This window comes from Melanostigma gelatinosum, assembly GCF_949748355.1.
Source record: "Melanostigma gelatinosum genome assembly, chromosome: 6".
In the NCBI taxonomy this organism is placed as follows: Eukaryota; Metazoa; Chordata; class Actinopteri; order Perciformes; family Zoarcidae; genus Melanostigma; species Melanostigma gelatinosum.
In genome coordinates this window covers 7487280-7508532 of record NC_136639.1, presented here as the reverse complement: position 1 = coordinate 7508532, position 21253 = coordinate 7487280, and the positions used below count along the sequence as shown (strand labels likewise).

Genomic DNA, 21253 nt, shown 5'->3' with positions numbered 1-21253 from the left:
GACCTGTCAATCACAAGACAGCCACGCCCTGAAGCAAATTGGACAAATTTCCCCTTGGGGATGAATAAAGTACATTTCTATTCTACCCAGCTTTATCATTTATTACACTATAAATGGGACGACGATTTACTAAATGAACATGACAATGTTTACTAACTATACACTTTTATGCAATCAGACTTCTTTTTGCAACCAGAGGTGTCGCCCCCTGATGGCCATTAGAAAGAATGCAAGTTTAAGGCACTTCAGCGTTGGCTTCACTTTTCTGACCTGGAGGTTGCCGCGTTGCTGTAACTCCAGCTTCTCTGTGCTCTGTTTACACAGCCGGGCCGGCCACACATGCTTTCGCTCTGTAGTGCGTAGTAGGGTGATCGAGCGTTTGCGGTATACTGGCACCTCAGCTCTGGAACAGTCTTCCAGTTAGCATCCGATCTGCTGACACCGTTTCCGTTTTTAAATCCCGTCTTAAGACATATTTTTACCGACTTGCCTTTTACCCTGACAATTAATTTATATATATTTATTTATTCATTTAGATATAGCTCTGTTGTGCAACCACTTGAATTTAAGCTTATTTTTGACAGTTTCACCTGTCCTACCCTATATGCTTTGGGATGATTCATCTGTAAACGTATTTTATACGGTCTTTAAATTGTGTGCTTTTATTTTGCGGTTGTTATTTCTTGATATTTTGTATTGGTATCGATCTGTTGTCTATGGAAAGCACTCTGTGCTCCCAGCTTGAAAAGTGCTATGCAAATAAAATGACTATTATTATTATTATTACATGACTGGCTAGCTAATCAACGCCACTCTGCACTTGGCTCATGCAGCAGTTACAGCTGATAACGCCATCAGGCTCCCCTCTCAGGTGAACACTAGTCAGCACTGTTTGCACTTTTAGCACCGTTAGCTTCTAGCCGCCGGCTCAGGCTATTAAGGGAGAGTTTACTCGGGGCCCAACATCAAACCTTAGGCCCAGGACCCCAAACAGCTTGATCCGGCCATTATAGTGCCTTTACAGGAATGCAGTGGGGCAACTCACTGCAATGAATTCTCCTCAGGTTAAGTCCTGCTTGCTTTTGTTCTCACAGGTGGGGAAACCAAACACCCACATCACCTTGATTCAACACATGCTCTCTGATGATTTGCACGCAGCTCCCGTTGCTCTGCACGCTTTCTATGCGCAACATGTTATTCTACCGTTCGATATAACATCTTTGCATGCATACACTCTGACAGAAACCTCATTCACTGTATAATAAATGTAAACACTCAAAATGCATAATTAATTAAGCTTTTTGTTAAATAAAATGACTCACCTTTTTTCTTGATGCCCACAGTGCAGACAGAGGATTTCCGGCAATGATAAGAGGTGATAAAAAAACACACACTCGCTCTAAAAAACAAACACGCAAATTACCGGTTTCACTTCCCACTAACAAGTTAGAAACTTGAATGATGTCAATAAAGAACCGGTTCACTTCCCCGTGCTGGTTATAAGTCCGGAAGATGAAGAATTAGTCTGCTCGCGCTGGAAGAAATAACAGCGCTTCTTCAGTGAATGACTTCAGACGGATGAAGCGCTTTCCTCTCGCACACACTCACACACACACTCCTCCCTCATGAAACATATTCAGCCTGATATGAGCATGTGTGTTTCCACTCCTGGGGGCGGATCAGTTAAAAGCCTGTTGTGTATTCAGATGAGTCCGTTGATGACACACAATACAACTTGTTGCATCCGTGTCGAAACCCGAGACACAAATTATCCCTTTTATCATCGTTTTAGGCTTTGAGCGCCATGTGTCACAGTCTAATTACTGTTGAATTAAGTGCGCTGTTTAATAATTAGGGGAGATTAGGGACAATTGTAAAAAAATAAAATTGTCCTCACATTTCATAAACTACTTGAAATACACTGGTAGTCATATTTCGATATAAGAAACAAGAGTACACCATTAATATAAATGATATATTTTGTACGAAGGACAATACTAAATTGAATGCAGGAAGTCAGTGGTACAATGTCCCCCTTATATTAACACACAGTCTCAAATAAAAGCACTTCAAAAATATATGTAGTACTACTTTGTCAATATATAATATTGTTTCAACAGATATAAAACACGTAATTGTATTCAAAAAGTATGTTACTTCATGTATTTTAACACACCATTTAAATGTAATTTTACATATGAAATTAGTGAAATATGTTCATTTTCTAACAAACAAAATATATCAACAGAGACAAACAAGGTGGTTGTTGGGCCAAAATCTGGTACGCAAGCTTAGCATCAGTTCATGTTTATTTTAAACCAATAACCGAGCGATACAACTGAAGTTTAAATTCGCAGTCAACTAAACGTTAGGCAGCAGAAGAAAAACACTGTAGGCCTACATCTAAAAAGTAACTTTCACACCGTGAAATGATCCTTCACCACAGACAGAGAGAGAATCCTACAGAGCATGTGCAGTGTCATCACTCTCTTGATTCTGATTGGATGAATTAAGTGCCTCACAATTGTCCTCAGTCCCTGCAACTGTGAGTCAACTAGAAATGTTACATCTCGGCTATTCTGAAGTTAAAACCACCAAACGAGTCCGTTTCAATGGTCCCAGAAAAGATTAAGCAAAACAAGACGGAATTTGTTGTTTTCGTTTATTTCTTGCTGATTATCATCGTAATGTGCACTTAATACTGTAGCTTAGTCCCTTTACACACACACACACACACACACACACACACACACACACATATTCATTCAGCTTTACCCTTTCAAAGGGACCATTTCAGCACTGCATGTAGTGTGATGAGGAAAAATAAAAAATAATAAAAATCACACCAAAAACAAAATGCGGCATGGATTGGAAAAATAAAAAGGCAACATGGAAACAAAAAAGACAAACTAAAGCAGGTTCAGTGGAATTCTCAGAGCATTTTCAAGTAAACACAAAGAAAAATAAATGTATTGTGATGAAGTGGACCCAATAAAGACACAATGCACTGTTCACATTTGCTCGTTCTGGTAAAGCTACACACACCTCAGGTCCCAAAGAGTGTAACATGTCCCTCGTGGCGGCATCGTGTGGAGGTGGAATGTGCTTCCTAGCTTTTGCCAGCCGTCTGGTCTCTCCTCGCGTTCATCAATCACTCTACATATCGGCACACGCTGGACCTCGTAAAGTCCCAGGATCACTGAAGCGTGATCAAAAACACATTCCACTTCCAGGATGGAGAGGCTTCAACTCTTTCTGTAGCTCTCACACGTTCCTGACGGGAGCAATAAAACACGTGGGCCGGCGTGGGAACCGAGCGGAACACACAATAAAACTGTTGGCTGGCAATCCTCAGCAACATGTTATCACACAACCACTATCAACAGAGAGCCGATGCTTTCAAATGTCATTAAATACCTCACACACACACACACACAAAGAAAATAAAGAAAACGGTCATTGTTGCAGGCTCTTGTGCGAACGTTAAACCACTGAATGTCTGCTGCAGCTGTACACACTGTGTTGATGCGGCTTGGCAGGATGTGCTTCTAAATCGGGACAACGATGTCGTATCTGATGTTGCCATTGATGCCAGCTGGCAGCCTCATCTGGTCCAAACCCACCAGACACGGCTGATGACAATCACTCACTAGTAAGTGTTCCTCAAGGGGCTCAAACAAGAAGGACCTTGTTTCAGTGACCGTTTCCACCCTGCGACACAATGCCCGGTGAGCAAAGTGCACCGCGGTTTGAAATGTCACAGTTTCACTCGCAGAAGCCTCGGCTGAACTGGTTAAGGCAGGAAATTAGTGCGGAATACAAAAAGCTTATCTCAGTGCAGCTACGTACTGTATGTGAAGTAAATTCATTGACACTCCAGACACACACACACACACACACACATAAAGCAATGACCTCACTACAACGATTGGTAACCATGCAAAATAAATACAGTGAACTTGGTATGTCGAGGCCCGATAAACACACAGCACAACATGGTGGCACTTTCGTTTAAATCCCCCTATTTAGCATTTCAAAGCAGTATATACACATATACACGTTGAATAAAAGGCTTATCATTTACATAAAATGTAGCTGTAAGCATATTTAAGTGTTTATTAATGTATTTGTCCACAACTATAATTCCTCCCGTGGACACCCATAAGTGTAGGATATTAACAGATAAATAATGACAATATAGTGAAACAGTTGTAATGATATAAATAAGTCTCATTGGAGAAGTTGTTACTGCTGACAAACTATACATCATTAAACATTTAAAATGTCCTTAAAGCTCTTAAATCAATGGTCATAAACCATTGATTACATGTTCGTATAATGCTTGTAAATACTAAATAACGGGACTTAAAGCGATACGCACAACATTAATGTTGCAGACTGAAATCGCACAAACTATATGACATTGTGTGCTGCGAAGTATCTCTATAGTAACTGTAAGTCAGACTAGGAATTTCAAAAACTACCTGTCTAACACCGCATCAGTATTCACACACACAACAGAAGTCAACGGCGCAATGAAATATCCAATTACTTCTGCATATTTTGAGCTAGAAATGATGATAGATGTTAAAGGAATAATTCAAGATTTTAGAAAGTACAATTGTTTGCCGTCTTGCCGGGTGAAAGAGGAGACGATACCACTCTTATGTCTGTGCGTTGAATATGAAGCTAGAGCCAGCAGGTGATTAGCTTAGCTTAGCATAGCATTAAGACTGGGACCAGAGGGGAAACAGCTAGCCGGGCTTTGTACGAACTAAATCTGCCAACGAGCACCTCTAAGCAGACTCGAGGAGTAAAGTGACAATTAAGAGATAACATGTCAATTAGTGAGCTTTTTTTTAATGCTAGGCTAACCAGCTCCTTGTCCTCGCTTCAGACTAACCGTACAGGAACATGAAAGTTGAATCAATCTTCTCCTCATACGCTCTGCAAGAAAGTGAATACGTGTATTTCCCAATAAGTTGAACTACTCCTTTAATGCAGCGCCGCATTGAATCTATTTTTCTAATTAGACTCTAAAGTTTAAGGCTCTCTGATCTAAACACAACTTGAATGTCAATCAAACACACATTTTTAGCTAAAGACTAAATACTACTCACTCATATTTTGGTTTACGATGGAATGATGCCGTGTGCATGTATGTGCCTAATGAAAGAAGTCTAAGACGGCAAATGCAGGCCTACAAAATGCAAACACTCATTAGTGTTCAACTCCATACACAGCGGTGTACAACAAGCATCATACGAGTGCGTTAGTGCTGCTTAGTGTGTAGTAGTGTCGTAGAACATGGCATATTTCTGTCAGTCACGACCCGATGCTGATGTAGTCGCTGTCTGCAGCATCAGAAATCGACAATCACAAGGCTGGGAAACATATTTGGCAACAACTCCCGAAATCTTCAGCTTCACAAACTGTAGTGAAAAGTCACTGCCGGCCTCTGTGGAGGATTGGCACATAGAGAGGGAGAGAGAGAGCGTTCTTATCCTGGTCTCCTGCATCACAACTCTCACAGGCACTTTTATCCATCGGAAGAGAGAGGCACCTGTATCGAACCGTCACGTCTGGAAGACTTGGTGCAAAAAGGCTGCGTCTGTCTTTTGTATTTTCAGGGTTGTCCGGGGAATTCCAAGATCTCTGACTTGTGGTTTGTTATTCTGTAGAAGCTGATGTTTTCTGAAAATTATTCACAACCAATAAAAAAAAATTAAAAAAAAAGTCTGATATTGCAGGAATTCCCCTGGAAACTAGGTTGCGGGTGAAGGAATATTATCTGCCAAGAAAAGCCAGGTAGAAGGCACTGAGACGCTTCTCATGCAGCTCCTTCAGGCGTGAACCAAAGGAAGAGATGATTGCAGGTCAGTCCAGACTTGGTTGACCAGAGTTACTGCTCATGGCTTACTCGTGTAACAGCAGACAAACAGGCAACACAAAGCGCCCGCTACGCTGCATTGGAAGGATGTAGCATCCCTGTGTGAGTCCAGTGAGGTTCAGGTTTAATGCTGCTTAATACTGAGGACATGCAGCGTGACTGGGTGTTTTGTGGGGGGGGGGGGGGGGGGGGCAGTGAGGTATACCAGTCCTTCGTGGGTCTGAGAGGCTGCTGAGAGCTCAGGAGGGCTGGCATGGCTCTGATTGTGCTGCAGGAGCAGGGTGGGTGAGATGGCGGAGTCAGGTCTCAAAGTACTTGTATATGGCTGTGACATAAGTCATGACACTTTGCCAGTCCGGCCTCTCTGTGTGCACCATCTCATTTATGTCCTGGAACACAGAGAGAGAGAGAGTTAAGGAGGAAAACTCACTGCTAAACTGAAGACGTCTGTCCCACTAAAACCTGCAGTATATCCTAGATAATGTAAACAAGACAATATAACAATTTAATATTGTGTACATACTGATGAACCAGACCACACATATGTATTCAACCCCTTAACAAACACCTTTCCTCTGTATTTCTCCTAAAAAAAAGGAGTCGTAGTTTGACATTTTGGGAAAAGTTCTTTCTTCCTGAGAGTTACACGAGAAGACTGACATCACTTGCTAAAGCTACAGCTAGCCGCGGGTTAGCTTAGCTTAGCATGAAGACAGCTTTCCTGATTCTTTCCAAAGCCAACAAACTCTGCCTACCTAAATAGTTAACATGTTGTATCTCATTTACTACACACACACGTCTTTTTGCTAAGCTAATCGTCTCCTGGGTCTCTTTATTATTGTATAGACGCCACACGATACAGATGAAAAATGTACTGTAGTTCATCTGGTTAATGATTAGAATGTCAGTATATTTAATTATGAGTAAGGGGGACATATCAAAGACAGATGGAAACATATTTATGGCCACATTCCTCTGAGTAAACATAATGTCCAAATTAAGGCATTTCATCTGACCCAAAGTTGTGTCTGGATTTTCCTTCTTTCCCATTATTTTGTTTTCTCTCATATTTATCAGAATACAGTCATTTGATATTGGTATCAAGCTTACCAAAGTGCATTTGATGCCCACGCTCTCTGCAGCCTGGAAAGCTAAGGTGAAGTTTCTCTTCTGAGAAAAGAAGAGAGTCAAAGTCACACTAACACACCGGCGATGACGGAGTCGTGGTGGCCTAAAGGTCGGGGCTTTCCCGGGGGCTCTACTTGCCTTCTCCTGGCTGGTGAGCTCCTGGTAGGGAATGTGTGCGGGCAGGTAGGTGTGGAGCACAGCGCAGAAGGCCAGGCCATCATTCCAGCTGCTGCTGAAGTTCGTGATGTCAATGTTCTGAAAAACAAAGCGGCGATCAGCCACGTAAACTTTGACTTAACTCGACAGAACAAAGAGTCAACAGAAAACCAATCTGCGGGTCCGATCTGAGCCGAGTATAAATTCAGTTGTCGTGGAACTCTTTAAAATGATTTAACCACAGAGACCTGCAGCTTGATCTGTTGACAGACCTGGGATTTTATATGACGTGTCAACAGTACTCATCCATATCATATTTATCATCTTTTCCATCATCAACTGCCTGCTGACCTTTGCGGAGGCTGTAAATCTGTGATTTTTAAACAACCACTAAGGTTAAATGCAACTCGACAAGAGAGTCTCCTCAACTATAATCTGGATATGATTCAGAGATAGCCTCGTGTTTTTGTCAGGTAGCTAACTTGCAGGATGTGTGAAATCTTGCATACTTCCTGGAGAGGAACCGCAGAGTCATGGTAACCACAACCTACATCAGTTTAAAAAAAGAGTAAACATCGCTTCAATGTGGCAAGAGGCAGTGACACACCTGTGGCTCAGTCTAGGTTTAACTTTCACATTTATTATCTCTGCACACGTTTAGACAGGCGAGCTTCGATTTGAATCAGTCTCAAACTGCATTCAACAACAACACCATCACACCGGACTGAAAGGAAAGACGAGGACAGAGACGCACTTCAGCTCCAAAGAGGCAAAGCTCTAATCCTTAAGATTTGAATGACCTCAAACCACCGTTTGATTCTACCCATGGTCTGAATTTCTTCTACAAAAAGTATTTACATTTTCTTCTTCACAATACCAATAAAGTAAGTTTCATTTTTGGTGGCGGAGTCCGCCATTCCCGCGCCGACTTGTAATTTGCTACTTAAGTATGTACGAGAGATTCACAGGAAATGATGCAGCATGTAATCCATCTTTACTGTTTTTCAGTCATGTTTGCTGCCTCCAGAATTCTGGGAACTGTAGTATTAAACTGTACTTGCTGGTACCACCAGTAACCACAGGAGTCGCCAAATCAACCAGGACAACGTTCATGCTTTGTCACAGTCACTGTACAGCTCAGGGAGCTGCTACAGATTCAGTCAAGTGTTAAAAATGATTACCCTCTTGACAGTATGTACTGATCAAACAACAACAATCAGCTCTGATACTATCAAAGAAAAACCTCTGTCTCTTATTTTGCATGATTCATTGATTTTAACTACGAACATAAACATCAGTTTCTGACATGTGGTACAAAATATAGAATACTACCATAAAACTCAAACCAGTGGAAGGAAAAACTGTTTTTGAAGCTCATCTTGTTGTCGCTTTTGATGGGAACTGGCAACACGCCACTGAAATACATATTTGCGTCGCCATATTTGATCCAGGGAACTCCATCTTGCCATGAATGACCCTTTTTTTGAATTCAGCATTGCCTTCTTCTGTAGCCGCTGCTTTGACTCTTCAGACCCAACAAACACAGACTCATCACTTCAGGCAGGTAATCAGATTACAAAAGGCTTCATACAACCTTTTTTCTCTCTCCCAAACTCCTGTAAACAGGCCGTGATGTGTAAAACCTTTTTACACATCATTGTTACTTAATGCCAGCTTCTTCCCAACATATTGGGGAAGAGTTCTAGAAACATTATGTGGGATCGGATCAGCTTCCAGGGACCTACCTGGTAACCCTCAGTCTTCTTCTGGCACCACTTCAGCAGAGCATTTCTCTTGGAGCCTCCATACTCTCTGGCCAGTGCTGACAGCGGGTCCTTTCTCTCTTCTCTGTAGCAGTCACACAGAAGACACGTGTGAGCAAACACTCAGTTTTAACAGATTTACTAAGTCAGTGAGGCGAGCAGATTACATGGTAAGCATGTTTGCTTAGCGAGCTCGGAGAGACGTATGAAGAGATGAAGTCAAACCGGCCGATTAAAATCACTGACCAGAATGAAAACACGGACTTTAAACCGGCAGCGTGAGCGACTCGTATCATATCAGTACAACACACAGGTGAGTCAGTGGCCCAGCAGGTGGTACCTTAGGCGGCTGCGTGCTGTGGGGGTGATGGAGGCGGTGGGGGAGGAGGAGGACAGGGAGAGCGGGGAGGAGGCAGCACTCATAGCCATCAGGGAGGTTGAGGAGGAATCTGGAGCAGACATGTCCCTCTTTATCTCCTCACTGCTCCGGCGGGACACTGCTCAGGATGGGGGGGGGGGGGGTGGGGGGGGGTACACGATTAAAGACCGGTTTCTTAAAACTAAACTATCGACTGAGCTGGTTTAAAATACGTTTGTTTAACTCAGAAAGCATCCCTGACCTGATATTGTCTTGGTGGAGTCCATGTTGGGGACCCTCTGGTGGACAGACGGAGGCCGGCTAGCCGAGGTTCCCCTGAGAAGGTGCTCAGCTGTGGATACATCACATGACATATCGATGGCCGAAGAGCAAAACCTCCTGTCTGAAAAATGCTTGGATCATTTTGCAGACAGGATCTTTGCAATCTTTCCATCATTTGGTGCAAGTTGGAAGAGGTTCTACAACATGATGCTCTAAATTAAGTTTCAATAAAGGGCGGGATTATTTTAAAACAGACTGAATATGAACAGCCTTCCTTGTTCTCATCATCCAAAATGAAATCCGGCAATCAGAAAATTCTGCAGATCGGAGGTTTTGTGCTTTGGCCCTCGATATGGTGCTTCTGTAAGGGACTTACTCTGGAATTAGATAACAGGGTCAATAAAAGAGCCACATTCCAGCCCCTCAGGAAATACAGAGGAACGAGGCAGCGAGAAAACAATCACTCAGAGAAAAATAAATGGAACATCGGAGGCTATGGCCAAGTCTGCACGTTCACATAAAACACTTGAACTCATTACTGGTGAGAACGAACTGTGGGAAATTCTAGATTACGTGGTGGTTCATCTTTTGCCTCTTATCGTCCCACTCCAGTGTTTTGATTAACTCAAACATGAGGTCAACATACAGTAAACCTGCTCACTGTCAACTCCAGGCCTCTGAGGGGAAAAACAGTCATTCTTCACGAGAGAGCGGAGGTCCGTTCCCGTTGGTCCTTAGTTCACTGTGACAAACGTGTAGCGGAGGGCAGAGCACTGTGTGTGGCCCATATTTACCAGCACATTATTCTGCCCTCTACGGCGTGTGGAGCGCGTTCAAACGGTCACTGCGACGGCTGACTCACCTGGCATGGTGATGTCCGTGTAGCTGGGCCTCTTATCACTCAGGGAGGAGAGCGGCTTGGCTGCTGACATGGAGCCACTGATGGAGTGTCTCTGAAACAACAAAAAACAGCTTTCCGTATTACAAATCATGCAAGTGGTCTTAATTGAGAAAAATACAATCTAAAACGTGTAAATACAACTTTTCTAAATAGCAAAATGAATTGTTGCTGTCCGAAGAAAACCAAGTGTCTCTAAATTTGGTGATTTCACAGCCTGAACTATTAATACTAACAATTAAAAACCCACCGGAACAAAGCAGTTTTGAATTGCTCTTTAAAAAACACACAGACTGAACATTAATAAACACACTATAATACACTAAACAATAATTGTTTGATCCTCATTCACGAGTGTTAGATCCGGCAGTAAGACTTTCAGGTGTGCAAGAACTTTGCAAACCAAACCTTACATCAAGTCAGTTCTAGTTTGAACTACATTTATGTCTTTTAAAATCATGTTTGTTAATGACAAGCTTTCCATCTTACATAGTTTTTAATGCCTTTAATGTCTTCTCACACTGCGGTCAATGAAGCTTCTAACGAACCACTGAGAAGTATGAAATGCGAACGGTACACGTGAAGCCTGTCCTGTACCTGTATGGGGGAAACAGCAGCTGCTGGGGGCGTCTTCATGGGACTGGGGCTGAGGGGGGTGCGTGGTATCGGAGCGGCCGTGGCTGTTGGCGTCGCCGGGGCGCTCCCATTGGAAGGTGGACCTAAAGTAAGAGCGAAAAGGAGCGAACACAAACAGCTCAGTTTAGACCTGGTCCACAACTCCTGATGTCATGAACTGCGTCAGGAGAAAAGTTCCTTCTGTGTGGACCTTGTGAGGCACTGTCGAAGCTCTTGATGAGTGTTTTGACGGTGGGCGAGGGCTCTGAGGAGGTGGACGATCGCCGGCTGAGACCCATCCCCTGTCTGAGAGCAGCCAGGTCCCTCTCCACTGCATTCATGTAGTTATACACTCGGCCTCGCTCCTCGTCCTGCCTGGGAAACACACAGTACTCTGCTCAGTATGCACACTCACAACTCCTACGCTGTCATCTTCTACATCATGGTTGGAGGAAGGATCTTATTCTGGGGTTTATATCATGCTGTAGCGACAGCTATGGGGAAATTCTAAGTATAAATAAATAGTTTATTCTGTAAAAGGCAATTTTTCAACTGTGGGATTCAGCAGAGATAAATGGATGCAAACCCTGTAACCGAGCGCCATGAATCACAATCGCATAAGCAAAGTTAGAGCTTCCCCCGTTTGTTGTACAAACACAAGACAGACGATGTCAGCGTGACCGTTGGAGCTCGTCCAAGCGTCTCTGCGTGGGTCTTACTTGCGGGTCTTGACCTCGTCCAGCTCCTTGCACAGCTTCTCGTTCTTGTCCTGGTTGTCCTGCAGCCGGCGCCGCAGGTCTCCGATCTCCTCCTGCGCTTCGGACTTGATGTCATTAGCAATGACGACAGCCGTCTGCAGATCAGCCTGGAACTGACGCCACTCCATCGACTCCTCCTGCACGCACACACACACGAGAGGAGATTTAACTTTCAATAACCATGACTGTCTGTTCCAAAAAGAGACTTTATACAAAGATCTTTACATACATCACGTAGATGACGTTTCTGAAAACACGAATAACGAGTTTCTATAACATAACAGTCAATTTGATCATGGTTGGCTCGTGATTGGGTTTGGCCAGTGTATGGGCGGGACCTCGAGCGTGTGGCTCCACCCCCGATCACTACTGCACAGACGTTGGCACCAGCGCAAGATGGCAGCGCCCGTATCAGCAATATTGTTGGCTTCACATTTGTTCAATGGGAGGAAGTGGAGATGCGTCGTCCATCTTTACATACAGTCTATGGTTTCAACCAGTGTCGACATAAAAGTACCGGCCTAAAATTGCTGCAGTTTCATGTGCAGTCTTCCTTTCTCCTGATGAAGCAATCTAACACAAAAGAGCTTCATGCCAAGTATTATTTGCATGTCTGCCCTCAAATCGCTCACTACCCGCCTGCAGCACTCTTACCCTCAGTTTGCGGTGAAGAATCTTAATCTCTCTCTCCATGTCGTGCTTCTGGTCCTGCAGCTTCTTCACCGAGTCTGAAACAGGTATATCAATGAAATGCATGTTCGTTTGACTCAATACCACAAGTGTTACACTGAAGATTCACAGTTAGAGGAAGTTTGACAAACACATGGTGCCAGGAAACAGGATTCATTGGTTCTTACTGGCTGCTCCAGCAAACACGAGGGCGCATTAACCTACAAAGTCAGTCAAAGTCGGACCACCACAACGAGTTTACACTGGTCCGTGTGTTCGGCCCGCTTACTCTCGAGGTCCGTGATGATGAGGTTGTCGTGGAGTTTGAGAGCTCGGTGCTGCTCCACCTCGTCCTCCAGCTCAAAGATGGTCTCCTTCATGTCTGCGATCTCGGTCTCCTTCTCCTGCAGCTCCACGCGCTGCTTCTCCAGCACGCGCTCCTGCTCGGCCATCTGCTGCTGCACCTGCTCCTGGAAGTGCCTGTAATCCCTGTCCAGCTGCACACACACACACAGACACACACACACACACACACACACACACAGGAAGAGTTGTATCGTTCATTTCATTAACAAGCCACGAAGTAATTAGCTGACTAATGTGCAACAAAGCTGCAGCAGTGTCACACAGTTATTTATAGAGATGTATTGTGTACAGTGTGTGCATTAAGTACATCCTCTGCTTAGTGCCATGTTGCAGAGGTACCAACAGGAAGGTAGACTCTAGAGACCTGGATGCTGAATCTGTGACATTTACAAGGTTGAATCTGGCTCTGCGCCACAGACAATTAACCTCTCAGTCGCATCTAGGCCGAACACTTAAATTTAGCATCCTATGGCTTCAGGAAACTGATGCCCTACACACTATTTCTGTAATAGCCTGCGATTAGACATCTCTAAATCTCTTTCGCTTTTCATCTCACCTTACTGAAAGCCTCCTGCAGCCGGGTGAGTTCGCTGTGGGATTGTTTCAGCTCCTCCTGCAACGTCGCCGCCTTGGCCTCCGCCTCTTCTTTCCCCTGACGCACTCCTTCCAGCAGTTGGCAGATGTCATTTTTATCCCCGGCCGTGTGAAGGGAGTACAGCTCGGCCACCCTCTGCCTCTCCTGGTCCAGCTGGTTTCTGCAGCGGCTCAGCTCCGCCTGGTCACTGCTCACCGCGGCCTTGTACTCTTCTAGAGCGGCCCCCATGGCGGCCCGACCCTGTCTCTCGGACTCCATGATGCGCTCCATCTGGTGGTTGCGCTCTTTCAGCGCTCCGATCATCTCCTGGGCCTCGGCGTTGTCCTGCTCAGCCATCTTCAGCGTGTTAGACAGGTGTTGTTGAACCCCCAGCAGCTGTTCTCTCTCAAAGCGGGCGTTGTCTGCCAGGTCTCCGTAGCGCTGCTCCAGCTCCATGTAGCGGCCGCTCTTGATGTCCTCCTCTAGTCCGTACGATATGTGATGGTCATCCAGCAGGGAGCGCAGGTACTCGATCTGTCGACCGTACAGCTCCAGCTTGTCGCTCTGCTGGCACAGGGAGTCCATGAGGATCACCTTCTCTTCGCCGAGCCGCTCGTTCTCGCCGTTCAGCTCCTGGGTGATCTGCTGCAGGTCGGACAGCTCCTGCAGCGTGGCCTGGAGCTCCTCGGCGGTGCAGTGCTGGTTCTCCTCCATCTGGTGGATGCGCTCCGTCAGGCACGCCACTGACACCTCGCTGGCATTGTCACTGCTGCCCCTCCGCGAGCGCTCCCTGCTGGGCGCGCACTCCGATTCGGATGACGAGGAGGCTCCCGAGGGGGCGTCCAGGGCGTCGTCGCTGGAGGTGACGGCCTGGTAGACCTCGCTAGATTCACTGTCGAGGTTGTCCGCTGAGCCTCCGTGGTGGTGTCCCGTGAGCAGATCCTCCAGAGAGCCGGGGGCCGAGCCGTCCACCGAGGAGGTCAGCGTACCCGTTCCTCCGCCATCACTCTGCCCGCTGCCCACGGCCAGGTCCGGGCTCAGGGAGGCGTAGTTGAACAGCTTGTCGGACGCATCCAGCCTCTGCTCCAGAGAGAAGCCCAGCGCATTCAGCCGGTCTTTCAGCATCCGGTTCTCATTCTTCAGCAGGTTGAGCTCCACTCGGATGGCCTGGTTCTGCTCTTGTAAGAGAATCAGAGTGGACTCCACGTCAGCTGCTGTGATGGCTGAAACCGGGGGCTTCTCCACCTCCTCCTCATCCTCCTCCTCCTCCTCCTCTTCCTCCTCCTCCCCAGCTTCTTCCTGCTGCGGCGCTTCCTTCCCTCCCAAGCCAAGCTGGGCCCTCATGCCCCTCAGCTCGCTGCGAAGGTGGAGGATCTCCACATCTTTGCTTTTCGCCAAACCCAACAGGTCTTTCACTTTGGTCTCCAGAGCCACCTTATCACTGATCTGGCCGTCTGATTTAGACTTGCTCATACGGCCATCAGGCTCTGGCAGGAGCTGGCCACGCGAGCGCTTCCCCGAGGCCGTGTCCCCCGCTGCAGTCCCGGAGACCAACTGCTTCTTATTGGCGGAGGTCCTGGATGTCCGAAGACGGTCTCGTGACGAATTTGGCTCCTTGGAAATCGATGTGGCCGTCCGCTTAGATGAAGCACCTGGTAAGAGGCGGAAAGAGAGAGAAAAAAAAAAGAAGTAATCTTTACATTTTCAGTGAAACAACTTACGAAAGATGAAACTCAAATATGTGCGGAGAATATTACCGAACGAGGTCTTCGGCTTGCTGTCTAGGTTGCTAGCATTAGTCCCGGTGGAGGCGGTCCTCTTGGTCTTGTTGACGGCATTACTTGATCCTCCGGCCATAGCTGCTAAAAGATCATCATTGCTTTTCACCTGAAAGCACACAAAAAAACCAATAAACTCACTTACAAACAAGAAAATCAAATCAAATTCACACCTGCATGTAGTCGGCCACGTGACGAGTCTTACCTTCGACAGCGGTGCAGTGGTGCTGGTCTTGGCTGCAGGCTTTCCGGTCCCAGACGTCGCCGTGGCCTCCGCCTTCCCTCGATCTCCGCTCACCTTACTCACCGCTGGCCGGACCGACTTCTTCATACTGAGCTCTGTGACGCCGACACATTTACAGCTCAATCTGTGCACGACGGAGGGGAGGAGAAAGGTAATGTATGTCAGTGCGCAGAGTGATAGCTCCAGTTTTCCACGGAGGAGGAATTCTTTCCACAGAGGCTATTCCCTGAACACTAGGAAACGGTGAGACAGACCACACTGAATAGCTGAGCACTTGTAGAAAACCTTTTCCTATCTGTGGTTTATTCTAGATAGGATATTCCTTTGCTTATTCTCCCGATCCCCGTCACTGCAGTAACATTTGGAAGCTGTTGAAAGCTTTAGGGCTGATACCGGACTCTAAAGGCGGACATTGAAATAGAGGCTTTCAAAAGGCCAACCGATATCTCCACTAGATGGCTCTCGTGTGTTTGTGATGGTTCAGTCAGTTCAGAGTTTCACTCGGCTGTGAGCTGAAACACCGACCGCGCCGATAAAGCGTTTGGTCAGTGTGGGTGGTTTGCATGGACAAAGATGGGCAGGACGGAGTGTTTCCGTCTTTTTCTGGTGCAGAACAATAAGCCGCAGAGCCCCAAAAAAGGAAACAAAAAGTAGATTCCTTCTCAGATCAAAGTGAAAGCTCAAACCGACACAACTGCAGTCATATTTAGCGAGCCCAAAAAATGTGAGTGTGTGTTACCGGGCAACCGGTCTGATGCACTGAATAATCATCTCGCACGGCCCAGAAATCATTTGGTGCCATGTTCGTGCAAGATGTGATCATTCCAGTTCACAATTACCGTTTCTCGATTTAAAACAACTCGACGACCCAGAAAAGATTCCTAAAACTATTTAATGGCAGCACATTCTTGAGCGTGATCTGGTGTGCTGCCTCGTGCATTGTTGCGAAAATGTGGCTTGAATTAATGACAAAAAAATGATTCTCTCAAACTATTTCAAATGAAGCACCTAAAGCTATGTTGGATGCATCTGCTGCCTATAAAACGCTGTTCATTTGGCAGTGAAACTGGCTGTAACCAAAATCACAAAAGCTTGTGTCAAACTTTATTCTTTATTCCGTATTGTTGGCATGTTGCGTCCAGGTCTGAGGAGAACCTGACTCGATGCCACGATAGCAAGAAAAGTGATTTGTGGCGCAGCTGGAGACAAAGAGTAAGTACTTTAGCACAGGTTTGGAGCTCTTTTTTAGCTTGAAGGCTCTTGAGAGGAAACAAAGTGAGTTATTGTGCATCGGGAACACAGCGACAATCCATCTCTGAGGTCTGTTGTTTTCCTGAGCAGAGGTTTATTGTTCGGATATGGAAATACATATAATCACTAACTCGCAGTAAATCAGACTTTAAACAGAACCCTGTGAGAAGCACAAATGTTTAGACAATACGCAGACTGAAGCATTTCCATGAATCTTAACTACACACACACACAGCGAAAATAAATCAATATTTAAGGTCTGATAAAGCCGGGGGTGATCGGCACACAATAGCTCCAATCCGAGCCACATACATTGTCAACCTTCTCTCTCCAGAGAATCCAAAATAACCTGCTGCTAAACTACAACTCGACTCTCTTCAAAATCAAATACTTCTCTAATAGATCTCAGCTGTGTTTTCTTGGTACAGATGTTACTTTAAATCTGTCATCCTGCACAGACTCGTCCACTTTGAGCATACTGGCTTACCATCCATTTTCTTACTGCCCGTGGCGATATTTATTTTGGTTATCGTTTCTGTCAGGTTAACCTTGGCCTCCAGAGACGTAGATGCTGAGAAGTGTTTAGCTTCACCTAATTCATACGACCAGACGACAAAGACACACAGCCCTGGCCTTCAGGAAGAGTTCGGAGGAGAGTTTGACTGGACTTCAAGATAAAAAAAAGTTGAAGTTGCAGGACCTGAAATCTTCACTCAAAATAACACGCCAACTGTTCTTCCAACAATAAAACACAGGTCACATGCCATCAGACCACAGACAGTTATGTGTAAGGTTAGAAAGAAACAATCTTCCCCGCCTCATGGGGAGGAAATGGCGAATAATGTGTCTCAGCTGGTAGATTTTAGTCCCTGAAAACAGACAGCAGGGTTATGGTTATGACACAAACTCAACTTTCAGAGTATACTTTGAAGCATGTTCGTATCTGCAACTTCTTCGACCACTCATGAATATAAAGTCTACGTCGACACCATGCATCTTTCCCCAGTCAGGGTCTTTTGTTGGGTTGCGCTCCTCAGTTTGAACATCTGCGTCCCCACAGGCATCACCTTACTTGGAAGCTTTATGTTGTGGCCATACTCATGTCTGAACAGGTCTCACTACATGTTACCCAGACCTGGACTTTGTATGTCGACAGGTCATCTTAACTTATATACGCAGCTATGAATGAATGTCTGGGAAGCTTCTGTTGTCTTACCAGCACTTCGACCGTCCTGCTGCGCATGTCTTCTTACGTATTTGAGGGCTACAAAGACGTGTATGAGCACCAACGCAGCTGCTAAACTCATACATGCCACCAGGCGAATATCGTCTCCAGCTGAGGCTACAGGACAATCAATAGGACTCAGCTTACTTCACACTATATTATGAACCTTCTATGTAATACTTCCCAGCCTTATCTGCGCACATAACGCCGTACGGACTACGTATGCGTGTATTTATTCATAAAACAAACGGTTGACAGGGCGTTTTCCCAGAGCACTGACATGTGCACTCAGAAACTACTGCAGCCAGTTTTCTGAATAGCTGAATGTGTGTCAAAGCAGATGTCTGAAACAGGGAGCAGCTAGCTAAAGGCAGATCTCTTTTCATTGGATGTGAATAGACATGGGAGCACAGGCTGTGGACCAGAAGTGCAGCTAAATGGGGCCGAGGCAGCTGCCTTTTCCTTCACTCTCTCACTCTGAAAATCTACAGCAAAAAAGGGTTTGTGTGTGTGTGAACCACTTTAGACAATTTTAAAACAATAACTGCAATACATATACCATGTATTTATACAGACTAGCCTCTCAGACTCCACCGTCGTATACACCAACATCTGTGATGATGGCGGCAGTGGTCTAGTAACTCATTAATGCCCCTTCCCTGCTCGCCTTCCTTATTCACGCTTTAACTGCGGGGAGGCACTTCCTTGCCATAACATCAGTTTCCTGTGGTGGCGTCTCCAGTGAAAAAACAAACTAAAAAGGGTGAGTGTGTGTACAACGACAAGCAGGCACCAGTCTGCCTGAGACAGAGCAGACACTGTCAAACCTTGAATTTCATTATATAATAATATGCCTATTAATACACAAGCCTGGAATGCAATTAAACAAGCCATTTTTTATGATGTAGGCTGACATTAATATTTGTATCGGTAAAGAAATGATTGAGCTGTGGCGTTTTTGTGAGGAGTCCTGCCTACCACAACTAATTGAACCATCTTTAATACATTTAACCAATGGGTGTAAACCTGACCAATTAGGCTGTCTTGGGAACACATTTATTTATTTACTCTCACCTCGGGGCAAAGTTCCCAAGACTGGAGAGTGTCCCCCCCCCCCAAAAAAAGAAAAGATTATCTAAGAGCAAAGCAATGATCAGGCAGAGCCAAGGCGTGTCTCATAAGTCAGATTTACCAAGACATTGATTTAAAGAGGGCTGTGAAATATTGCTCTTCCTAAGCCATTTCCAGGAAAGTTGGGAAACATCTGTGGCCAAAAGGGGAGATTTAAAATGAAGTGAGTATGAGAGAGAGGAGGATTTAGGAAGATACTCAACAGAGGCCACAGCTCTGCTATCGTATGCCCAAAGGCCACTGACATGCTGCAACATCACTTCACTGTTGACTTTTCTCAGGGGGGTGGCACATTTACATTGTTCTTGGGCTACACCTACATTAGCAGTCGCGCGGCTAACGTTAGCCCAAACAGAGTGTCATTCAACCACACAAGCAGATGCTTCCACCAATCAACACTTTGAGATGAAGACAACAAACCCACTATATGGAGAGAGCATACGATGGTTCAATCATGTTATCGACAAAATATCAACTTTAAAACCAAGGAGATAACACAGCTAGCTAGTTAGCCATTAGGTCAGGCACGCAGGGAATGCCAGTAATTTCACTTCCTGTTTCGCCACACTCCTTCAAAACAAAAGCACAGAGCGAGACACGTAAGCACAACCCTTCATGACAATGTTGTTATTCTATCAAAACTCTGACAGAGCAAGATTATATACCTAGAGTTAAAGTAGAGGTATACTAGATGATATAACGTAAAGTACAGTTGCTGTAATATGAGTTAAACTGCAGATAGTAAGAGCCAAGACACTTCCAATTTACTATAAGAGTCAAAACGGTGTAAATACCTTACAATAGTGAAATCATTTAAAAATATTTAGCTATAGTTAACGTAAGCCTTGTAAAGATGTGCAGAGTATTAAAGTAGTCCAATGTATCACAAGAAAAGTATAAGAAATGTATCACAGAATTGATTTAAAATCACCACAAACAAAAGCTGTGTGACAAATGTACAGTCAACAAAACGACTGTTGCAGTTAAACTTAAATAACTTTACATTTTAAATAAAGTTGTGTTTACCACAGTTAATTATGAACGACACTGAGGCTACATGTCAACACCTCATAACTTATTTTGAAATTTCCTTTATTATAGGTGCAAGTGATTTCTCCTAGCTTGACAGCTGACCAACAATCTGGTTTGATGGTGCTTAAAACAGCAATTGTTTGCGGTTTAAAACAAACAAAGCGAGTCTCCGTACTCAACGGAGCTTCAGAGTAGGTTTGTCCGTTTCTTTTCAGGCAGTTAATTCACCTCAATTGTTAGTTAAGCAATGGCTAAGCTAAGGTTGCTAATGCTATCGGTGCTAACGATGTTAGCATAGCCGGTAAAAAGACAGCGCTCTGTCAGTACGAAGATGACATATTCATACCTGAGGTTCTCCTAATGTTTCTGTTTGAGACGTTGATAAATGTCCGATGACTCGTCATTTGTCGGCGCTAACAGTTCGCTCATTAAACAACTTCAGACTGCAGGCAGCATCGGTTTCTTTCGTGAGTTTCTTTCTGTTGGCAGCAGCCGGATGATCCTCTCTCCCCCTCCTCTGGTTGCATCATCTCAGCATCACCCTCTGGACAGGGGGGACACTTTACTGCCTCCGGGATCTCTCAGTATCCAGTGGGTCGTTTATTAGTGCTCCTAAATGACTCCAGAAGCTCGGCCAAAAGTCTGCAGCGCCTCTCTTCAACCAAGTCGACTACACCTTCACACCCTCTGCAATTAAGAGGAGAGTTAGTGGGCACATGTTGGCCAAAGTTACCAAGAATTATCCCTTCTAAAGTTTACATACATCTTTACAATATCTCTACAATATCAAACACCTTAAATATAAGACTATTAAGATATGTGGACATGTGCTTAAATCCATTTTTTATTAAAAAAAACACTTTTTGTTTTGGTGGTTGCCGAATGAGAACACGTTGAAAGTATACTTACCTTTAATTTACCATTATATTATTGGAAATGTCTAGATTAAGACATGGCACATACCTGGGGATCCTGGACCACCAAAGCCCAGACAGTAAATGTGTTTTTAATTTACAGGCTCATCACTGTCCTCTATAGTCCCACACTGAACGACTTGCATGACATCTCAGGTAGAATTCACACTAGACCATACCAACAATGCATACATATATTCACAAACCAGGTACAAATTTAA

General features: G+C 44.9%; 1 protein-coding gene across 1 annotated transcript; it reads right to left on the bottom strand.

The window, feature by feature from the left end:
• Positions 1-2646: 2646 nt before the first annotated feature.
• On the bottom strand, positions 2647-20598 carry specc1la (sperm antigen with calponin homology and coiled-coil domains 1-like a). Its single transcript, XM_079270051.1, has 16 exons — positions 20465-20598; positions 15441-15603; positions 15215-15344; positions 13440-15109; positions 12807-13014; positions 12503-12576; positions 11810-11985; positions 11302-11465; positions 11073-11194; positions 10440-10530; positions 9558-9647; positions 9278-9434; positions 8920-9022; positions 7157-7273; positions 7001-7060; positions 2647-6279 (listed from the first exon to the last, which is right to left on the bottom strand). Exons 2-16 carry the CDS (start codon positions 15564-15566, stop codon positions 6190-6192), a joined length of 3378 nt encoding a protein of 1125 aa, XP_079126177.1. The 5' UTR covers positions 15567-15603; positions 20465-20598; the 3' UTR covers positions 2647-6189.
• Positions 20599-21253: the final 655 nt, after the last annotated feature.

Excerpts from the sequence above, each read along its gene's own strand:
- specc1la (XM_079270051.1), bottom strand. The coding sequence starts at position 15,566 with ATGAAGAAGTCGGTCCGGCCAGCGGTGAGTAAGGTGAGCGGAGATCGA. Across the intron at positions 15,345-15,440 it reads CCACTGCACCGCTGTCGAAG|GTGAAAAGCAATGATGATCT; the intron begins GTAAGACTCGTC and ends GTGTGCTTTCAG. Across the intron at positions 11,466-11,809 it reads GACGAGGTCAAGACCCGCAA|GCAGGACGAGGAGCGAGGCC; the intron begins GTAAGACCCACG and ends TGTGTTTCCCAG.